The sequence below is a fragment of the Sceloporus undulatus genome, chromosome 3 (genome assembly GCF_019175285.1).
Source record: "Sceloporus undulatus isolate JIND9_A2432 ecotype Alabama chromosome 3, SceUnd_v1.1, whole genome shotgun sequence".
In the NCBI taxonomy this organism is placed as follows: Eukaryota; Metazoa; Chordata; class Lepidosauria; order Squamata; family Phrynosomatidae; genus Sceloporus; species Sceloporus undulatus.
This window is the reverse complement of record NC_056524.1, coordinates 46,834,160-46,857,009: the sequence shown is the minus strand read 5'-3', so window position 1 is coordinate 46,857,009 and position 22,850 is coordinate 46,834,160. Positions and strand designations below refer to the sequence as shown.

At 37.2% G+C, this 22,850-nt stretch overlaps 1 protein-coding gene across 3 annotated transcripts in view; it reads right to left on the bottom strand.

The window, feature by feature from the left end:
• Nucleotides 1-22,850, bottom strand: part of CRYBG3 (crystallin beta-gamma domain containing 3) — an 87,722-nt gene that overhangs the window by 37,894 nt on the left and 26,978 nt on the right. For all 3 annotated transcript variants that reach the window (XM_042456277.1, XM_042456278.1, XM_042456279.1), the window contains 9 exons: nt 14,186-18,869; nt 12,482-12,529; nt 11,697-11,812; nt 9,813-9,957; nt 6,794-6,927; nt 3,608-3,722; nt 2,247-2,282; nt 1,462-1,592; nt 662-788 (listed from right to left, as the gene is read on the bottom strand). In XM_042456277.1, the coding sequence (XP_042312211.1) occupies nt 662-788; nt 1,462-1,592; nt 2,247-2,282; nt 3,608-3,722; nt 6,794-6,927; nt 9,813-9,957; nt 11,697-11,812; nt 12,482-12,529; nt 14,186-18,869 (5,536 nt within the window). The remainder of the gene's footprint in view (nt 1-661; nt 789-1,461; nt 1,593-2,246; nt 2,283-3,607; nt 3,723-6,793; nt 6,928-9,812; nt 9,958-11,696; nt 11,813-12,481; nt 12,530-14,185; nt 18,870-22,850) is intronic.

The following is a 22,850-nucleotide window of genomic DNA, read 5'->3' as shown; positions in this document are numbered from 1 at the left end:
ATTTGTCGCAATTACAAATGTCTAAAATGCTATCTTCTTCTTTAAAAAATGAATTCAAGCCTTGTGTGCTTCACTGTTTCCAAAAACAAGCAGTTACATATGTGAGAAGTCTCAGTATGATCCTTCCCACTACACTATAAAGTAATGCATAGTGGAAAGAGAGGGAAATAAGGATGGGCTTTGAAGAGGTATAAGTGTGACATTCAGAGCCAATCCTCCCTATTCAAGATGTTGTTAAAACGAGAAACAGTCATATTTCAACTTATTTATTCATCTATCTTTAATTTAATTTATTCATCTATCTTTAATTTATGGAAATGGAAAAAATTAAGAAGATGGAAGGAGGAAAATACCGTTTTTTCGGGCTATGTGGCCATGTTCTAGAAGAATGCTGGACCTGATCCCCTCCCCTCCACACCATCCTCTTCTCCTTTTGTGTCTTGTCTTTTAGATTGTAAGCCTGAGGGCAGGGAACCGTCTATTATCCCCTCTGTTGTAAACCGCTCGGATTCCCAGTGATTGGGCGGTATATAAATAAATCCTATTATTATTATTATTATTATTATTATTATTATTATTATTATTATTATTTTCTTCCTGACATTTCGCCAGCATCTGTGGCTGGCATCTTCACAGAATACTTGCCTGGAAAAATACTTACAGCTTGCAAAAATCGGAGAGACAGCAGTGTGCTATTCATTCCACCCCATGCCTTCCAGTCTTCATATTCTCCTTCCTCCAAAAGGTATTGCTGGCCTTTGTATCGTTCCTTTTCATAAGCAACCCATCTGTAGGTGTCAAAACAAATGGGGGGGGGGGAAATCATGTAAATACCTAGCAATTATTATAAACACAACATACTAACAGTCATTAAGTATCTATTTTTTATTCATCCCATATTCAAATATGTTTTGAAGTTCTGTTTTAACAAGTTATGCAATAATAAGTGACAAAGCAAACATTTACTTATTATTAAGCCCGCTTTCAGAGCAGGCCTTGTGGTTAGTGGGGTTCATTTTGCGCTCATCTGTTCCACTCCTAAGACTCTCTTCTGAAGTGCTTTTTCTTATTGCACTCAGAGGTAAGATGGATGGTAACTGAGCAAAGTTGTGGCACTGGAACAATGTGCCCAGGGATGCCTAGGGAATTGTACTTAGGGTGATTGAGATTGTACCAGGTACTGTGCCACCAACATGTTCCTACCAAGATATTCTTTGAACTCTGCTGTTTTAAATTGCTGTTTAACTAATGTTTAAAGTTTAATGGGAAACCTTTTCTTTTAGGTAATTAATCTAATCCATGAAGTAAGTGCTGACAATGTTATTGAATACTGTAAGGCATTTCAGGTGATAGGACAACCAGGTCTTGTGGTAGGCAAATAAGGAGTTTGCACGCCATTAAGTTTAGTTTCTGAATGTTGTAATAGGAATAAAGTTTAAAACAGAAAAAAGTTGTACTTACATTCCACCAATGACACATATTGATCCAATTCCATGGAAATTAGCATTTTCAAAGAGTATTGGAATACAATCAATATTTTCAGAAAGCTCTTTATACCAGCCTCCAAAATGTGGTTTCTCATATAGTATTATCTGCAGAATGTGAGAAAAGTTGGTCCATTAAAATATATTTGTATTTGTAACATTGTAAACTCTGAAAGTTTTTTTTAAATTCCTCTGCAGTATATGTTTTACTTCCTATGTTTCAATAATTTGATGCTGTTTTGATGGCACCTCTCTACTGCTACTAGAACACAGTGGCCTGTAATACATAAGTTAAGCAGAGTTAGACCCATCTCTGGCCAAGGGAAATGTTCAGCATTCTGTTTCACTTCTATGGCTTGGGACAGATGTCCTTAAACTCTGTGGGAAGTGATGTAGACAGAAATTGTGCAAATCATATCTCTATTGAGGGCTTCTGCTGGATTGTGTAACCTCTAGAACACCATTCTGGATCCAACACTCTGATTTTAAGAAAGGAATGACACAAAAAATATAAGAGGCACTCTCAAATCCTCTGGGTTTTCCCCTCTGCTACTATTCACTCTAGGAAATGCTTTATTGGAGATCTGAGGGAGGTTTTAAAGAAAGAGATGAATATGGGAAAGGAAGACTGCTTCAGGCAGAGCACTCTCTACAATATGTTATCATAGTTAGCAATTTCTAAGATAAATATAAAGAAAAGGGGTAAAGAAATAGATGTTTCTTGGTATTATATTAATTTACTTTTAACATGTCCATACTTGCCTTAACATTCATAGGCATTTGCACCTTTAGGCCACCCTGAAAATGTAAAAGAAAGTATCAAGTTATGAAGTATGTGATGTCTGAATGGTTTCTATCATTCTATGTATATGTGCTTAGATACAACTGTAAAGAACTCTGAGAGATTTGCTGAAAAAATTACATTAAATATTGATTTCAAAAAAAGTAAGACATTTATAGTTACAGTACTTTACTATTCTAGAGGGACACAGAATTCTTCAACAGGCTTAAGTGATGGAGGCAATATTTACAATGCCTACACATTTTTAATAAATGCATTTTGGGAAACAATTGACAAAAATCTTCACAGGGCACATTTGGTATTAGAATCCAAAATAAATTTCTAGAAAATCAACCCAATTTGTACCTAGCAAAACCATTTCCTGAAATCTTGCAGGAATGTTTAAAAAACAGGTGATATACAGTTCCTTCAATGTGGCTTCCAGTAACAGCACAGTATCAAAAATGTGCTGGTCCCTTTTATCAGAAGAGAGATGGGTGAGAGAGGGCATCCACTGATTCTCCTTGACCATGGGTTCCAGGTAGAGGACAATGGAATATGTTGGTTTCACTCCTAACTTTGGAGCTGTTTCCAGAGGGCAGCCATAGGAAGTTGCTTCTTGAAGCCACAAGGGTTAGTTTTGTCTGTGGAACCTTTGCTTTTATTTCCCCACTGAATATCCAGTTGTCACCAGGGGTTCCAGAATGAAGTACCATCCATATGTGAATAACACCAACTCTACCTATCAATTCCACTTGAATTAATTCAGGTACTGGTTTGTGGTGTAGAGACGGTAATAGGTTGGACGTTGTCCAATAAACTGAAGCACTGTGGGTTCTGTATCTCTAGACTAGATGGAAGCATAGTGTGTTCTGAACTTTTGCAGGTGAACTGTCTGGATGGGATTATATTCCCCTGAAAGGAACAAGTCCTACAATACACTCTGGAATTAATAGTTTGGTTGAGAACCGGTCTTTCAACCACATTTTTGAGAACCTGTTTCTCACTCAAATTACTGATATTTTCTTCTTTTAACCATGCATCTGAATTGAGATTTTATAAATATTTTTAAGCAGTTCTGACCCAGCGATTGTAACTCTTTGTACATTTGAAGCACCAAGTCCTTAAGTCATGTCAGAGACAGGTTCCACCTGAACTGTTAATTCCATTTTAATTCCAATTTCAGGAGTTGTATCATGGTGAAATGATGCAGACTGATGCTCTGAATAATCTCAATTAACTTGTGATTTCAGGTATGGAACAGACTGAAGTCTAGATGCAAAATGATAGAAGGAAAAAATCATCTGGTATACAAGTGACTGGAAACCTATTAGTTCCTTACCATTTTCAAAGGATAAAGAGACTGTATGTCAGCTGCTGAAATTTCACAAGGACAGTTATTTTCTTCCCAAACCACCACTTCTCCTTTGTAATTAACATCTGAATAGGCAAACCATCTATTAGAGTGGGGAAAAATAGCTATTAAAAAGGCTAATGCATAAGCAGTCACTTTCATATAAATGGTTGCTGGACCCAGCAGGGATATTTATATCAACATTGTGACCACAGCAGTGGCTACTCAAATGCTTCTGGAAAGGCTGTAAGAAAGTCATGAAAGAAAACCACCATCTCCTGTTTTTTATTCACCTCAGAATTTGACATGCTGGTGGTATACCACCTCTAAACATCAAGGTTTCATTTTGGTACCATAGACAACAACTAATTTGAACGCAAATATTAGAAAATAATTTCAAACTGTTTAATATTATGACTCTTTAAGAAGGTATTAGTCCCATGCCTCTAAATACAATTAAATTTCTTTTCAGCTAGAAGTGCGCCGAATTCAAATGGTGACAAAATAAAGCAATAAAGAGAGCAGATTCAAAAGACCAAATTTCTCTTCTAAAGAAATCAAGGTGACTTTTTTCTCTGTTATTCCAAAGGATTACAACAACAATAACAAAAAAGCAGTAACTGCATTTAGGGCTAAATTGAAAATGAGGGAAAGATAAGGAGTTTCTTGCAAACATTTTTACTGCTTTACCAAAAATGCATTTTCTTTTCATAAATAAATAAATAAATAAATAAAAATTTTATTTTTATACCGCCCTTCCATTGATCAGGGCGGTGTACAACATGTTAAAAACACATACGATACAATACAATATTAAAAACAGATTAAAAGTCTAGTCAGCCAGCCATCTTGCCGGCAAAAAGAGAGAGGAGGCCATCAGGAGCTTTAAACAGGGAATGCCGATCGAAATAAGAAGGTCTTCAAGTCCCTTCTAAACTGGGCCAGAGAGGTAGCCAAGCGGAGCTCTGTGGGCAGCGTGTTCCAAAGGGCCGGGGCAACGATGGAATACGTCCTCCTCGACGTGGAGGTAAGTCTAGCCCCTGGAACCCTAAGTAATTGCTGCCCAGAAGTTCTGAGGGTGCGGGGCGGAATGTATGGGGAGAGGCGGTCCTTCAGGTATCCTGGGCCCAAGCCATGTAGGGCTTTATAGGTCATCACCAACACCTTGTACTGTGCCCGGAAGCGAATTGGCAGCCAGTGCAAGTTTTTAAGCACAGGTGTAATGTGGCTGGCCCTGGAAATACCAGTGACCAGCCTGGCTGCCATATTCTGGACCAGTTGTAGCTTCCGAGTATGGTATAAGGGTTGCCCCATGTAGAGCGCATTGCAGAAATCCAATCTAGAGGTTACCAGAGCATGTACCACCGTTTCAAGGTCCCTCTGGGCCAGGTATGGGCGCAGCTGGCGAATAAGCCGAAGCTGATAACAAGTGTTCCTGACCGTCGCATTCACCTGAGATGTAAGGTGAAGCGACGAGTCAAGAAGCACCCCCAGACTGCGCACGGAGTCCTTCACAGGAAGCATGATCCCGTTCAGGACAGGTGGAACCACCGCCATTCCTGGACCAGGGGAACCTATCACAAGTACCTCCGTTTTCTCTGGATTCAGTCTGAGTCGGTTTTCCCTCATCCAGCCCATTACTGACTCCAGACAGGCCACGAGAGGAGAGACGCCATCCTCAGTCACTGCATCAGTCGGAGACATAGAGAAGACTATTTGGGTGTCATCAGCGTACTGATAACCCCGCGCCCCATGTCTCCGGATGATCTCTCCCAGCGGTTTCATGTAAATGTTAAATAGCATGGGAGACAGAATGGCTCCTTGAGGGACCCCAGTTGTGAGGGCCCTCCTATCGGAGCACACGTCTCCCAGCTGCACCATCTGGAACCTCCCAGAGAGGTAGGAACGGAACCACTGGAGCGCAGTGCCCCCGATTCCCACCTTTACCAGGCGCTCCAGAAGGATACCATGGTCTATGGTATCGAAAGCTGCTGAGATGTCCAAGAGCACCAACAGGGACACGCTTCCCCTGTCGATGCCCAGACGGAGATCATTGACCAAGGCGACCATGGCCGTCTCAACCCCGTAACCCGCCCGAAAGCCAGTTTGAAATGGGTCCAGATAATCCGTTTCATCCAAGACCAACCGCCCTCTCGATCACCTTCCCCAAAAATGGCAGCAGCGAGACTGGCCAGTAATTATTATGTACCAGGGGGTCGAGGGAGAGCTTTTTTAATAGAGGTTTTACAATGGCCAATTTTAAATCAGTTGGAAATTGCCCTTCCCTCAAAGATGTGTTGATAATCCGGCGTAACAATAAAGTTACCGCCGGTCCCCCCTGAGCCGCTAGCCATGAGGGACAGGGATCGAGAGCGCAGGTTGTCTTCCGAACACTTCCGAGGATCTTGTCCACATCATCGGTACTTACCAACTCAAACTGATCCAGTTTAATGGAGTCCACGGAGGCTCTGGATGCCTCTAACCCATGTTAAAAGGCTAACTGCAAAGGAGGACAAAAGTTCCCACAGCATTCCCATCTTCCAAAAATCTATTTAGGGTGACATCAAAATATTGTCTCCACTCTGAACTGGCTTTGTAATTACATCATGGAGTCAAGTCAGACTGATTATGTGGGAATTCTGCAATCATCCACATGTTATTGGACTAAAATTCTCATCATTTTTCACCCTCAGCTATGATGGGTAGGACTGCTGGGGCTTACAGTCCAACAACATCTAGAAAGCTTCATGACTCCCTGCACTATGCTGCTGACAATGTGAGCTTAGTCAAGTTTTTGCCAAAGGAAAAATTGTGCAGCTGCTGAGAAGGGCAACAATATTTTTTTAAAACACACATACACAAAAGGGGGGCATTTCAGTATCTACTCCCTTCATTTTTATCACATCACTTGCTGTGAAAACATTTAATGCAGCTGTTGTGTAGAAAGTTATTTGATAAAATGGATAATGTCTTTCAGAAGATAAGCTCCCGAATTCATCAGTCCAGAAAGTGTCAGCAAATGTTTACCCATGCTGTAAGATTAAAAATCGTATCTTATTTTGCCAATAATTTTACTTTTATAAACAGAAAGAACCCATGGACTGTTGACTTTTTACTTACTACATCATTTCAGAGCTCACAAAGTGATACACATAAAATAAAATTTATACTTACACTCCTGCTTTTATAGAAAAAGCAGGATTTTTGACTTCCAGTTCTTTTATATCAGCAACTGCACCATGAATGGAGACAGGAAAATAGTCCACTGAGCCTTCTGGGTAAAGTTGAATCTCAGGCACGCTGCAATTCTGTGAGGTGGAAAAGATAGTTAAAAAGAAACCAGATTGCCAAAGCTCTTCAAATTTACACACTATTTGTTTGCATGCAGTCAACCAAACTCATATTTCTAGCTCAGGATCTCATTTGCCATTTTATTTAAAAATATGCTGAAGTGAAATGAAGCATCATAAATCCTAACAATTCATTATGGCAAAAGCTTTTGCAAAGTAGGATCTATTTCAACAGCTGCATATGGCAAAGTATATGCGACAATAAATTTGGTACTCTTTATGGTGCTCCAAGATTATGTTGGTATGGTAAATATTATTACACCTACTTCACCATAAGGATAATAATAATAATAATAATAATAATAATAATAATAATAACAACAACAACAACAACAATAAGAAGAAATGAACCAACCTTTAGACATACTTCTGTGCAGCTGTAACAAGCCATTATATATACATGTTTATAAATTCCATTTCTGTAATTATCCTTTCATTTACAGTGAATATGCAAGCCTAAAGAAAATTCTATATCACTAAAAAATTTACTTGCTGTTTCCCCACCCCCAGCAATTTGGTCCAATCTAAGCTCTCTCACGTTTGTCAGATGAGAACAGCTAGAAAACCACAATCTATCCTAAGGTGTCCTAAAACTCACCGAAACTGATAAATAAAATTAGATTGATGAATTATTTAAATCACTTTTGCCAACACTGCCTGAAGCCCTGACTACTGGTTATTACTGTCAGTTCACTCTGATTAAGATGAAATTCAGATGGGATCTCAGGCTCCTCCTGGACAGATATATGGACAGTCAACATTTTAAGGATCAATGGCTTCCCCAGAGATATTAGAACATACATTTAGCCCAGCACCATTTTAAATATTTTAAAGATGCTTAAACTTTGCAGCCAACGATCAGGGATATATATTTCTTTATGACACAAGATCAAAAAATTCAAATAATTTTGGTTCTTGTTTCTAATAGCAACAATGATAAAACATACAACTGTACATAGAATCAAAATAAGGTACACAGAAACAAAATACTGTATGAAATAGATGGTAGACTGGTCTAGAACAGGGATGTTCTAGAAGAACCTTCCAGTTTTCACACGCATCTAAAACCATCCATGTTGAATACTGGGGGGAACATCTGACCTAGATGCACATGGACTTGCTGTAGTTAATTAATGACTAGGGAAAGGTGCTCTGAAAATTCACCTCAAGCTTTCTACAAGCTCAGTAAAACAATCAACATCCTTTTAATACAATATCCTCTATGTACTCATTTCAGGCACACAAAAATCTTGGTGGTTTTCTCATGAATTTGGCTATCGGTTTGCCTAGGCAATGTACTGCACTCCAGATATTTTGGATTTTAAATCACATAATCCCTTACAATTTGGCTTGCTGGATAAACTGATGGAGACCAAAACATCTGGAAGACACCAGTTGTCAACACTTACTCTAGAAGTTCACAGTTCAAGAAAAGGTGAAAAAACACCTTGTTTAGACGAATATCCAACAGTTATGGACAAGCAGCTTTGGTATGTGCGTGTGCACGCACAAACATACTAATTTTAAAATAATTTTTTATTTTTGTTTTAATTGTGTCTGTTTTCTGCTATTTTACTACCTGCAAATCCTTTACAACGTGTCCAGAATCTTCTGGAAGATGTTGAGCCTGATAGTGTTAAACTTGAAAACAGTTCCTTGTGAACTCTGGCTGTGAAAATTACTGTTTTATTATCTTTCCTGGAGAATATACAGGGTTCCCTGAACAGAGTCTTCACCAGAATGAGTAGATTCCTTTGTATATTCCTTCTGCATCCATGGAAGTCTTATGTTAACAGCCTGAGATTAAGTTCTACTAGAGTCTAAGAGTTTTTTCTTTCCTTTTTTACTCATTTACAAGATATCGGTAATTTATACCCACATAAAGAAAACCAACAAAAGTAAGTAATAGAAGCTAATATCAACAGGAATTTTTGTTAATCCAGAGATTAATAAATGTATTTCTCCTAATTTTTGTCCTACTTAATTCTATTTATAATAGTTAAACTAAACATTTGCTTAGTTATGTACACTGTGGCCCATACCACCCATACCAGTTTAAGATAATGGGAATGGGAAGATTTCCATATAACAAGCAATTAATTTTATTCAGCAGTTAACAACCAAATAACTAATGAAAAGTTTTCCAAATGGCCAACTTTTCTTTATGAGAAGGTGGAGGAACTCAACATAATTTAAGTATCATATTCAAACTAGGGCCTGGTGTCTCAAAATTTTCTACTTTATATTTTTATATATATGTTAAGTTTTATAAACAGCATTATTTTAAATATTGCTTCTTCCAATTTTATATCTCACTGTCCATACCCAGTATTGCCACTAACTCCCATTTTATGATGCAAAATAATTCCCATAAACAATATTCTCAGTATACACCAGGGTAGTCTTTGCTCTCTCTTCAGTTGCAAAACACCTAATTCAAATAGTGATAAAATATTATATTTGCTCTAAAATCAAGCACTCCTTGTCACAATGTATATTATTTAAACTGTCTTGTTACTGGCTTACATGTCTATATTTAAAGAATTGGCAAATATGACAGAAGAATAAGCACAAAAATATCTCCTTTAAAGTTCACCAAATGGGTTGAGAAAACCCTGATGTGGTTAATAATGAAAGACTTCTGAAGTATAGAAACAAGAACAAATGCTACTGAAAAGGAGAGAGAGATCTGAAGGCTTGAGGCTTGTACAAAGTTTAATGGCTCCAAAGCTGTAGCAGTAGAAATTGTATATAAGTATAACAAACCCCAGAAAGAAGGGCAGTGAGGTATTGTGGCAAATGCTAATGTTTTGTGGTTTCTAACAATTCAGCCAAGTACACACCTTCAATATTTGTCTGATGGAACCGATTGTAAAGCTTTCTTTCTGCTTCTCAGTGTGCTGATTCAATATATCATGTAACATCTTTTCTCCTTCTTCCAGAAAATATTTCTGACCTTGGAATCCTTGTTTTTCATACAAAATCCAGCTGTATCAGTAAAACAAATACATGTATACTGTTAAAGTTGTAGCTAGCATAGAACCAGAAGTACAGAGGGAACTGATGAAGAGGAGGTTCACACATTAGATCCCAGAAACCTTCCTTCTCCTTTAAAACTGGCAGTATTAATTAGAACAACATTCCCCCTGCCATTTTCGTGTCATGCACTTAAAAAAACTTTTAGTTAGAGATATCAGTGCAAAAAGTATTATGTAAAGATGAATAGGTTAAGCTGATCTTAAATTGAATTTCCTTTTTAGAGTAGAAGTAACTTATTTTAGGATTCAGCCATGAGAGAAAAAGGTAGTATGAAATTTTAATAACCCAGGAAATTGCCTTATAATGAGTCAGACCACTAATTTATTCAGATTAATATTATGTACTGGAAATATTCCTGTCCAATAAAGTTTTTCTCTCTTTTTTACAAGTACCAGCCCCCCCCCCTTTTTTTAGCAGAGGATCCCATGTTAAGAAAATCTTGTAGAAGTAATCTTTTTCACTGTTATTTTAATCTGTTCCCACTATTAATATAGCATATATAATGAAGTTAACCACAAGCTGGTATCTAGTGTTGACAGCATTTACTATTCAATGCACGATTTGGTTTATCATATCTAAAAGGTGTCATATACAGTCTGGTTAAATAACTTTTCCTGAACGTTAAATCTAAAAATAATTTACACACAAATATGTTCACATATTTAACATGATGGATTCCCCTAAGTCAGAGTTTACCAAGCTTTTCTGTGCTCCACATCCCGATGAAATATTTGATTAATGTTCACACACTCTACAAAAGTATTATCACATTTGAAGATGAAAAAGTCCAATTTCTAATTGTTGAACCACATACAAAACTGTGCGTGAACAAACTGAACTAAAAAAGTGGTTTAACTCATTTCATACAATGCAAATCTAAATTGAGCAATTAGATTCTAATTTATTCAGAAAAAATTGAGTGATGACTTGTGTCAAGCCACTCTTTGTCGCACCCCCTGAAATTCCACACTGCACCCCTTGGAAACCCTTACCCTCAGTCTTTCCCCTAACTTTACTTTCAACTTTATCACTTTTTCTTCTTCACTACAGAAATTAAGCAGTGGTTTGTTCAGTTTGGATAAGACCTTTTGTTTTTTTACAATTCCTAGACAAGTACAGTTCTTAATTAATAATTTTGCATTTCTATTATTCTAAAATATTCATAATAGTAACATATTCAAAAAATGGAAAACTAGTACTGATTCTAAACAGGTGCTTCTTCTTATGATCAAAACTGATTATAGTTAAATAGAATTAAAAGTTAATACTAGTCATCACTTTTCCATATGTTAAACACTGCTAACATAAAATCTTTATTAAAGTTGGGCCCATAAATAACAGGACTTTATCAGACTGGCAAAAAAGACTGGAGCATAGCGGTATGCTCCTGTCAATATAGCGCAATAACGTGGAAGATTATTACACAACGTTATGCGATGTCACGATTATCCCATGAATAAAGAGGCATTTTAGCGACACTTTTTATTCAAGGAATTTTCCCATGAATAAAAAGTGGTGCTAAAATGCCTCTTTATTCATGGGATAATCATGATGTCATGCAATGTCATGTGATAATCTTTGTGTTATTGTGTGATACTGACAGGAGCATACTGCTCCGCTCCCATATTTTTTGCCAGTCTGATGAAGTTCATAGACACATAGAATTTTTCACTTTATATCTTTCTTACCATCCTCTAATGACTCTGATCAATACTTCTTTTGGCAACACCCAGGCTGTAGCATCAACTACGTCATGGTAAATTTCATATTTATTTATCTTGCCATGAACATCACAAATAATCATCTGGGGGGGAAAACCAAGCAGTAGGGTTAAGCATAGACTAGCACATTCTGTGCCTATATTTTGAATCTGAATTATATTTTTCACATATGTCTTCAGTTTATTATAGGATTTAGAATATTTCTTGTGTTTACTCATTTACTTTATGGCAAAGTAGGCTTAAATATCCTAAAGGAACCAGATCCTGTCTGATCTTGGAAGCTAAGCAGGGTTAGATCTGGTTAGTGCTTGGATGGGAGACCACAAATGAATACCAGGTTCTGTAGGCTATATTTCAGAGGAAGGAAATGGCAAAATCACCTGTGAGTATTTTATGCTTAAGAAAACCCTATGAAATTCATGGGGTCACCATAAGTTGACAGGTGCCTTGAAGGCGCACACACACACACACACACACACATAGACACATAGGTTTCCTGTAAAAGCCAAAACCAAATTCAAAAGGATCAGCCATATATCATTTATGTAGTGTAGTAGAATTGGTTTAAAAAGTTTGAATGCAATTTACCCCTTAAGCTAATAAACGTTTCTATTAGTTGTTTGTTCTGGCTGATTATAGTCCAGACATTTCACACTCACTGGCTTTCCTCAAACATTTCTCACTTCCTGCAAATGTTTATGGCAAAATAGTAAATACTTCATATTCATTTATACAATGAAAAAGCCACTCACTTTTCCTGGTCTTGGATTGCATTTGAGTCTTTCCCTGTCAACAGGACACTAAAAGTATAATAAAGAGGAAATTATTTCAATATTACCATAAACTATAAAGAGATTTTATAACAGAAATGTTTCCCAAATTCCAAGTAATTGCCCTCTTGGGTGAGGTAGTAAGCCAATGTGTGGATGAAGCCAATTGTTTTTACACTTCTCTTGTCATATCTACACTAGGATCACCGAAAGGGATGTTCTACAATCTAATTCTGAAACTACTTTGGATTCAGTTTTCTCAGGCTGGTGATAAAGGCACAGCAAGGATATAGAAGAACTTGGAAGAAGGCATTGAGTATAATCTTTTTACATTATCACCTTCATTATCATTGTTAATATTCAGACAGTATTTTATGAGACTAAGGGGCTTGACAAACCGCCCTGAAAGGGCGGGCTGGAGGCACCTGTTTTGCCTGAGGGACGCTGCAGCAGCCAAACCGCGTGGTGTCCATCTGCACCCAAAAGAACTCACTAAAAGCGAGTTCTTTTTGGTGCGTGTGGCAGATGCCATGAGTGTGCCATTGGCGCACTGTGGCGCGTTGATGACACAAGCGTGGCGCTGTGACGTACGGACGCTGCACCATACTTGCATCATCATGACAGCCCCCGTGTGGACAGTAGGCTGCCATAATGGCACCGGCACCATGCGCTAGGGTTCGGGAGCATGCAATTGCTCCAATCTCCCAAACCCTAATTTTGGCCCCATCTCTGTCATCATCAACATCTAGATAATTTCACAATTAAACAGAAGGGTAAAGAATGGTATCAGTAAACTAGGCTGGAGCTATATTAAAAGCCTTTTTAATTATAAGATTGGTACTGTATATTCATTTAATAAAAACCTGGTCTGTAAGCCTTATTCAAGAACACAATTTGTGCCCTTTGAAAGAATGAGCTCAGAGACCTTATTAAAATAGGCCATAAAAGATGTTTTAAGCCAGTAGTAAAAAAACAATATCTACTTTATGATTCCTTTCAATCGGACCTGCGTAGCTGTTTCTGATAATACAAAAGAGTCATACTAGTTAATAAAAAAGGACAAGGTACCTTATTGTTTCAGAAGCACAATAAGTGGAAATGTGGACAAAGGCCCATAAACCAAACAGGATTGCAAGAAATGCTGCAATACCCAGCTTGTGAGGTATAAATGTCCTTTCCTCTTTTTAGCAAGGAGATTATGACCCTTTAAGGCTATTTGCATCTTTCTAAGGCTCACATATGAATTTCCTCACCCAATGTCCCCCTCTATTAGGAGAAAAGTAAAAAGAAATGGTCTTCTTATTACATTTCTACGAAGTGAAATACACCTTCTTCCATTTTACTATAGTTGCTTTTAGACCGGATGAATTGGAAGAATGTAAGAATTGACCTAACTTACTGTAATTACTTTTCTTTTTTCTTACCATAACACTGACAACATTTTCTTGATACATGATATCTACTGTTACAAGGTATTCAGCCTGACGATGTGTGTACATTCCTACAGAATCAATCCAATTATAGATCTAATATACTCTTAACAACAGGTATATTAGGGCTGGCTAACAAACAAATAAATAAATAAATAAATATGTCTGAAACAAGACTAAATGTAACACAAGTTAATTGAATTAAATGCATACAACAAGTTTGTTAATAATATAAAGTTAATGAAAATCACCTTACCACTCGAAAACATGCCAGTTTTTGTAAGCTACTATTTTCAGGCTGCTGATCTTTGAGCAACAAAATATTTCCAAACTGGGTTCCTTTCTCATCCACATAACTTCTTTTACTTTGCAAAGATTCATAGTATATGCTCTTGGAAGACGATTTCATGCCATGTCCAAAGTTTTGTAAAAGCTGAGTGGAACATGATGGACTGAAAGATAAGGCTTCTTTTGTGCTACATGCTTCCTTAGAAAGAGAATGTGAATGCTTAGAAAGGAAACCTTTCTCATTAATGTCTTCAGGGATTACATTGCTTAACTTGTCTGTCAAGTGACTAGAAATATAGTCTTCTTCCTCATCCTCTTGGCTGTTTTCTCCACAAAACTCCTCTTCCTCTTTTTCATTGCACTGATTATTAGATTTTAATCGTTCAGACACTGACTGCAGAAGTGATAAGACAGATAAGGACTGGTTGTTCCTTGATTTTTCATTCAGACTAACTCCTGGTGAGATGTCAGTGGACAGCAAATCCTCTTGGGAACTGTCATCTTCATATATTGGAGACAAAGAGAAAGGGTACACTCTGTATCGCTTTGCTTCAACTGTTATGAATGATTCTGAACAGGTGCTCTCTGGCATCCTATTTGATTGGCCACTTTCCTCATAAGGGTGGAAACGCTCACATTTGCCTTTACTTGTTCCACACATCACAAGATGCTGACTACTGTCCAAGGGGAAGTTAGGAACAGATATGGGCTGCTCTGGTTGTTCTGTAGAAAAGGAGTAACTTTCATCTCCATCTGGGTGCAGAGCATCCTCATACAATACGGTGAAGGAAGAATTACCTTCCCACTCTTCTGCGGCAGAAAAAGAGAACAACTTTGGGGATTTATCTCCATCTCTGTCATCATCAACATCTACATAACACTCTTTGAACATGTTTGCCACATGCAAATCTGGCCCAACTACTGCTTCTTCCTTGTGGAGAAATTCTGGGTTTAGGCCAATCTTTACTGAGCTATTCATTAAAGACAATTCATTCATATTGGACAAGATACCAAACTTGTTTTTGTCCTGTGGCATCGTGCAAGATTTGTTTATTTCCCCATGGTCCCTTTTACTGCTTATTTCATAAAAGTTTTCATGCGGTTCTCTTACATGTACAGCAATGTCATCTTTAAAAATAAATTTAGGTAGATCTTTTTCTACATTACTTCCAAGTGAAGTGCAAGAATATGTATCAACATTTGAATTAAAGGGTAGCAGATTCACTGGCTCAGATGGACATAATGCTATTTGCTCTTTAGTCTTAAGAGTTTCTCCTTTTACTTCATGTAAAGACTTTTCAGATTTACTGTCAGCTGTCTGATTACTGGTATTGTCACCAGCTTTTATCATTTGTGGAGTGCAAGAAACACTTTGATTATTGTTGCTCTGGCCTGATTTTATATCACTAGATTTTACTGCAGCAGTGGAGTCAAACCATTCATCTCCATTTTTTTGACATGGAACCACTTTTTTTGTTATAATTTCTTCAGCTGTCAACTCTTTGTTGCCATCTCCCACCTTAATATATAAAGGTGCTAAGAAATTTGTTACTTCACCTGCATTTTGAGAAACAGTTTTTCTCAGATGGTCCTCATGCAGGTTATATGTCAGTTTTTGTTTGGCTGCATTAATAGCATCATCAATTATTTCTTTTGCTATTAGTGCTATTGAACTATGTAGGTCAGTTTTATCAGTAGTATCAAATGGTATTGTTTCATCTTGAATATCAATGCTCCGTGTGCCTTCCTCTTTAAATCCAGAAAGCTTTCTGATGCAACTCTCATTAAAGGATTTTAATAATGAATTTCTTGACTGCATTTCTTTTGATTCTGGCATCTTTTTTCTAATGTTTTGATCTTTTTGAAGCCTGCCCCCTAATAAATTGCCCTTAATATCATTAGTCTGGCAGACACCATCTGTTTGGTTTGATCTTATTTCTTCTATGGCTAAATGCAGAACTGCATCAACTATTTCATCAGCCTTTTTCAACAAAACAGTTAAGTCTTGGGATTTAATTTGTACTTGCTTTCCTGTTTCAACATTTTTTAATGGTTCCTCAAAAACCTGGCTGCTTGATTTTGTAAACAAAGCAGCAATTGCTTGATCATCCCTTTCAGAAGGGTGTTCTGAAACAGCATCAGCAAGATTGTGAAGGTTTAATTGTTCTGAAGGTATTTTTTGAACCTTCTTATACTGCTCTGTAGTGAAAGACAAGCCTAATGTCATCTTCACAGGTTCAGTAGCTTCCATATCACAGGGAATAGAGTCTAATAATGGGGGTGGGCAGGTGGCTTTAGATGCAGATTCAGAGGCTAGACAGTCTGATTTATGTTTAAGTGAAATACTGCTCATGACATCTTCAGAATTAATAGGCAGAGGATTTATTTCATCCAATGAAACAGCATCTACTGTTTCACAGGAAGGAGAGGAAGGTTTTGAGATGTCTTTAGGGCATGTAGCAATTGTAGCAGACTTACAGTTACAGATATTTTCCAAGGTAATAACAAGAGGGTCTTCTTTTACCAAGACCAAGTCCATTGAACAAGATCCTGTTATATCCTTTCTTTTTTCAAAACATGGGGCAATTTTATTCTTAACACCTTCTTCAGAAGAACCTAAGGGAATCTTAGTTTTAATGGTGCCAGCAGTTTCCAGAAAAAACTCTGAAATATTATTTGTATCTTCAGACTGAACATCAGTAGCAAGTAAAGTGCTCGAAGATCCAGAGATTTTTGACTTGGAAATAATGTGTACATTTCCATGTATAGGGTTCAAACCTATGTTGCCATGCTCAGTCACTGAAAAATCAGTAATAGCTGGAGTTTTCATACACTCACTGATACCTTCCTGTTTATTAGACAAAGAACATGAAGTCTTCAACTCACTTTGGTCTTCAAAATTATTCACAGGTTTAGACACAGTGTCTAAAATAATGTTATCTGCTTCAAATATGAAAGAGCTACTGACCAAAGTAGGTAATGAATGAGAAGGAAAAACAGATGAAGAATACTTTTCTGGTTTGACAACAGTAGAATCCTTAAGAGAGCACACTTCATTAGGAGACATTGTGATGACCTCTTTAGTTTCAAGAAGAGGAGTTACCTTAGCTTCAGCATGATCCCTCATTTCATTCACTAATGAAACATTTTGTTCTGCAGCTGTGACTGGACTCTTAATTTCAACGACTTCTGTATTTTTAAATGGGGAAGGAATATGGTTCATCATGGCACAAGATTCTGTGTTATTTATAAACCTTGTTTCTTCCAGTTCAATGAGAGGAAAGGAAACATCTAAACTAGCTGATGTGTTGGTGAGGGTTTCCTCCTCATCCTTCTTGACAAGATGATGGTAGCTTCCTTTATTTTCAGGTTTCTGGGGACAAGCATCCACCATCAGCACAGCTCTGTCAGTGCTGGTTTCACCTGTTTCAAGTGCACTATCTTTCACTTTGGACTTCACATTTTCATATTCAATAGTTAAGAGAGAAGTGTTGGTATTGTCTGTCATTGTATCATCAGTCAAAGCCTTTGTTGGTCCAACATTTTCAGATTCCACAACGTGCAAAAGCAAATTATCTGTGGTAGAATCATTCATTCCAATCTCAGATATTATGGAGAAGTTAGGATTGTTTTGTATATCTCTAAGTACCACTGACATAGTTGTTTCATCATTCTCTGAACTCTTCTTCCTGAGAGAATCTGTACCCTGAACTGTGTCTGACGGCTGGACTGAAGTAGATGCATCAGTTCTTCCTGATAATTTAATGGTTTTATTACTCTTAATTTTGCAGGATACAGAATCTAAGTCATTTGGTAAAATGGTTTGAAGGCTTTGTTCATTCTGTTCAGTTAGCATATTCTTGTATAAATCTTCATTTTTATTAACCATCTTGCTACTATAACAGGAATATTTATTTTCTAACAATTGTTGTTCATTATCAGATGAGTCTACTTTGGGATGAGATGAAAATTCAAACTGTACTGTCTCTTTTGTTTCTGTGTTGGAAAAAGCATAAAAATGCATTCCTTTTTGAAAGCCAACAACGTTAGCATTGTTTGCCTGGAGCTGCATTTGCATTTCTCCTAACACCTCCTCTCTCTTTTCAACCAATTTGTTATTTTCTAGACTCATTCTAACAGGATCTATATTCTGGCAACTGTAATTGACTTCCTTTGGCAACAATATTGGCTCCAACAAACTGTTCCCACTAACTTCTGGTGTGTTTGAAAGAGATACATTTTTCATAGAAACTAGCTCTTCAATGCAATTTTTGACGGTTTCCATTTCAGTCAACAATGTACTTTTCTTCTTTAATTCTTCATATTTACTACTATTTAAGACTTCCTGAGCATGATTTTCCAGGTCCATACCCACTTTAGCTATGCTTGACTGTGAATCCTTTTCATCATATTTAGTCCCAGTGTTTGAATTCTTTATTAATAAGGATTCTGTTTTTGTTGTGGTCATATCTGAATCTGGAATGTTTACGGTCTGATTTTCTTTGCTTTCAAGAGTAGAAATATTAAAATTGCTTAGGGCTGCTTCTTCTTGCTCCAGGTCTGCTTGCTTTTTAAGCAACTGTTTAATTCTTGAAGAGCCTCGGTAAGTTGCATATGTAACTGCAGGTGCACCCAGTTCACATGCTGTTTTCCTGGAACAACAGAAAAACAATTATTGACATATTAGGAAATATTCTGAGCACATTCTATAATATTACTACTATTTTAGAGAGAAATGAATGAAGAGAAATATAGACAGACAGAGACAGAATATGTAATATCAGGCTGGAAAACCCAATCTGCCTATTACTGCAATTGCTGTATATACTCATCTATACGTCGCATTTTTGCAAAAAACCTGACTCCAGAATCCTGGGTCGACTTATATACGGGTCAATACAGTGATTCAAGAAAAGAGCTGCGGTTGCTTTGCAAGGCAGGCGTGCTCAAAGGAGGGCAACTAAAATGGTGAAGGGTCTGGAAACCATGCCCTATGAGGAATGACTTAGGGAGCTGGGGATGTTTAGCCTGGAGAAGAGAAGGTTAAGAGGTGATATGATAGCCCTATTTAAATATTTGAAGGGATGTCATGTTGAGGAGGGAGCAAGCTTGTTTTCTGCTGCTCCAGAGACTAGGACCTGGAGCAATGGATGCAAACTGCAAGAGGAGTCCACCTCAACATTAGGAGAATTTTTTGACTAAGCTGTTTTGACAGTGGAACACATTCCCTCGGATGTATGGAGTCTCCTTCCTTAGAGGCCTTCAAACAGAGGCTGGATGGCCATCTGTCGGGTATGCTTTGATTTAGATTTCCTGCATGGCAGGGGGTTGGACTGGATAGCCTTTGCGGTCTCTTCCAACTGTATGATTCTATGATTCTATGTCTCTCTCTTTCCCTCCTGTCCCAGGAAGCAGAGAAAGAGCCCCGATTGCTCTGTAAGGACAGAGTTCATGCACTGGGGGAGGGGTGCTTGTCATTTTGTCATTTACATCCTTTGTTACATGTCCCTAAAAGCTGTACCCTCAATTTATCCACGGGTCATATTAAAATCCAAAATTTTGGCCCCAAAACCTGTCCTCAATTTATAGATGAGATTGACTTGTACATGAGTATATACGGTACCTGAACCCAGTTTAAAGTAATAGGTGACCATTAGCTTGGTTTCAGGTACAGTTTGGAAACTCTGTACTTCTGGAGTACTCGCATCTAGTCATGGGATACAGTGTGTTGTTCACAAATATATTTATGACTCACTAACATTTTAAATTAAAAAGCAACATTCTATTTGCAAATAAGGCACTTTACTCTTACTACAACTTCAGATTATTATTTTGTCCATTTCACAGAGGACTGATTCACATATAGATGTATGCCACTAATCATCTCATAATTTTGTACAAGAACTGTGACTTCAATGGAATGAGAAAAAAAAAAAAACAGCTTCCACTGAAAAGTACTACATGAAGTGATTATAAAAGCCCTGTTTACAGTGCTTGATCTATGTAATTCTAAGTTCACACATGCAAGTCATCAGTTGGTTACTGGGAATGAAAAACAATCAAATGGAGGGATGTGATTACAAAACTTTTCAAAATGCCAGATGCACAGTTATTGTGGTGAATATTCACAGTTTCAGAATATAGTCATTCAAGGACTTCATTGTGTACTTATGTGGCTCAGCATGCCATATAATACAACTCATGTGCAAAAGCTTTAGGGATTATGCTACAATTTATGGATTATGCTAAACTAAAGCAACTGAACAGCCACCTCACAACAGGCTCAGTCCTTGCCATGAGCCTGGTAACAAAATAAGATGACATATGAAAGAGTTTTGTAAAAGCTATGGAAAATTGTTGGTTTTCACACACAATTTATCTGTAGAGTAGAAATGTCATTTTATACATGATCTTAAGGCTCACTCTTGAAGTTTAAAATTGTATTTTACAAGACCAAGCATGGTGGGCAAAAAGAATATGAAGTAAATACAATAAATTCTTCTTGCACATACAGTTTAAACCCCTACTTAATGCTAATGGGTGTCGACAAAAGCAGCTGGGACAGTTTATCTTTATATTATCCAGGTGTCATCCTTAGTCTCTAGTGAAAAAGAAAACAGATTTTATGTTCTAACAACTCCATCTGTCCAGTCTTTTCAGTTGCTTGGACATTACAAATTCTATGGCCGACATTTTGTCATTTCTGTGAAGCCCATAACACAGATACCCAACTCCTAAGATTTGCAGAAGATTGATGCCTATTAAATGAAGTAACATCAAAATGGGGTATCAAACTATTTCCTTTTATGTTCCCAGAAGGGTTTTGTTTTTTGTTTTGCAATAATGATTCAATTTGCAACTACTAATTTATTATTATTCTAATGTGGACAAAACATACACAAAACACTGTGAGCAGAGAATAAGGATGCTTCTCTTTCAGGTTAAGTTAGCAATGGTCAGTGCAATGCAAGTGAAATTGCTGGAAATCCTGGAAACCAACTGTATTAACACAAGTGCAAACCTATGGCAAGCCAAGCATCTCTGTATTGGTTTCAACTCTATTTACTGTAGACATCCTTGTTTGTGTACTGTTTTGCTTGATCATTTCTGATAGACCAAAGAGAAAACAATAACCTCTGTAGAAGATATAGCATTACAATCAACTGCAGATGCCTTTGCATTTTCTACTAAAATTGTCTCCAAGATCAGAAACAAGCAGATTCCATCCAGCCTGTGGATGAAAGGCACTGCCTTTCCCTATCTGGTCCTATGACCTCAATTTAGTGGGGTAGTCTGACTTAATCACATATCAGAAATCACCCAGGTGGAGTAAAATATGGAACGTCTAACAGCCTGTCTGAAGGGAATTGTATAGACTGAGGAAACTGAAAAACTCATGCCAAGTAAAAACTGCCTCCCTTCTTTCCATTTCTGGTACTAGTTCTTGCTGCTAAGGAAAGTGGCAAAAAGGAGGTGGTGTTTGTGTCAATAGAAAAGTATGTCCCTGCCTGGATAATCTAGCTGCACATGCTTTGAGTAAAAAGTTAAGATACATTTAATTTTATGATGACAATGTTTCTCAAAAGATTTCTCAAATGTCACATAATTTTACTCATCACTAATTTATTATCTACTTTTAAAAAAGCAAATTTGTTTTGAGATACTGAGAAAAGAACTGCTCAGATTTAAAATTAATCAGAATGATTAATTTTATTGTGAGCTGAGTAGCTAGGTGTTTCATTGCTGTGGCAAGGGAGAAGCAAAGACTGAGGTATCAGGGCAGGGGGGAAATCAAGACAATTAAATCACACCACTTCAGCCCTAGATGATGCCTTGCCTAGATGATGCAGAAAAATCTGTCTTCATTGTCTGATTCAAATGCTTTATGACACAGTATAAGTACCACTCATGAACATTTTTATGACAGTTACATCCAGTTATTGTTAACTGACCTTACGAACATATACTAAAAGGAAATAATATATCATCTGAGTGATAGAGTTTAATGAATATGTACTGTTTAAATACAGTGCACCCTCTATCTACAGCAAGAACACCGTTTTAAATATACTATGCCATACCTGCAAAAGAATAGTGTAGCTGATAAATTATCAGAACCAACTGCTAAATTCATAAATTATTCTATGATTCAGGAGAAAACACGGACAAATTTAATACCTGAGCATTTTTTATACAAGGATGAAAAACCTTACACAAATAGCTACATAGTATGAAGTGTGCAGGAAAACATTTTGCCATGTGGAATTGTGTATGCACATGGAAATCATTTGCTTTTCAATGGATAAACTTCATGCTGTAGGAACTTGCTCACCCTCGTGTGAAATGCATATATGGAATGCATTTCCTGTGTCATGACCTACGACTATGAAATGCAACCATAAAGTTAATTTCTATGAGGAAACATTATAGTAGTTTTAAAAATTCCCCCAAAACTGGACTTTATGACACCAATTTAACAATATATGTGCAGATTTCTCTTAAACTATTCTAGTGAATATCATCTGCTTGGAAGGCAAGAACAGAGTGGGGAATCTTGTCTCATGCATCTATCCCAAAACTGATTACTGGCATTTTAACTTTTAAGAGAGAGTTCTGGTGGATACTTTTCATTG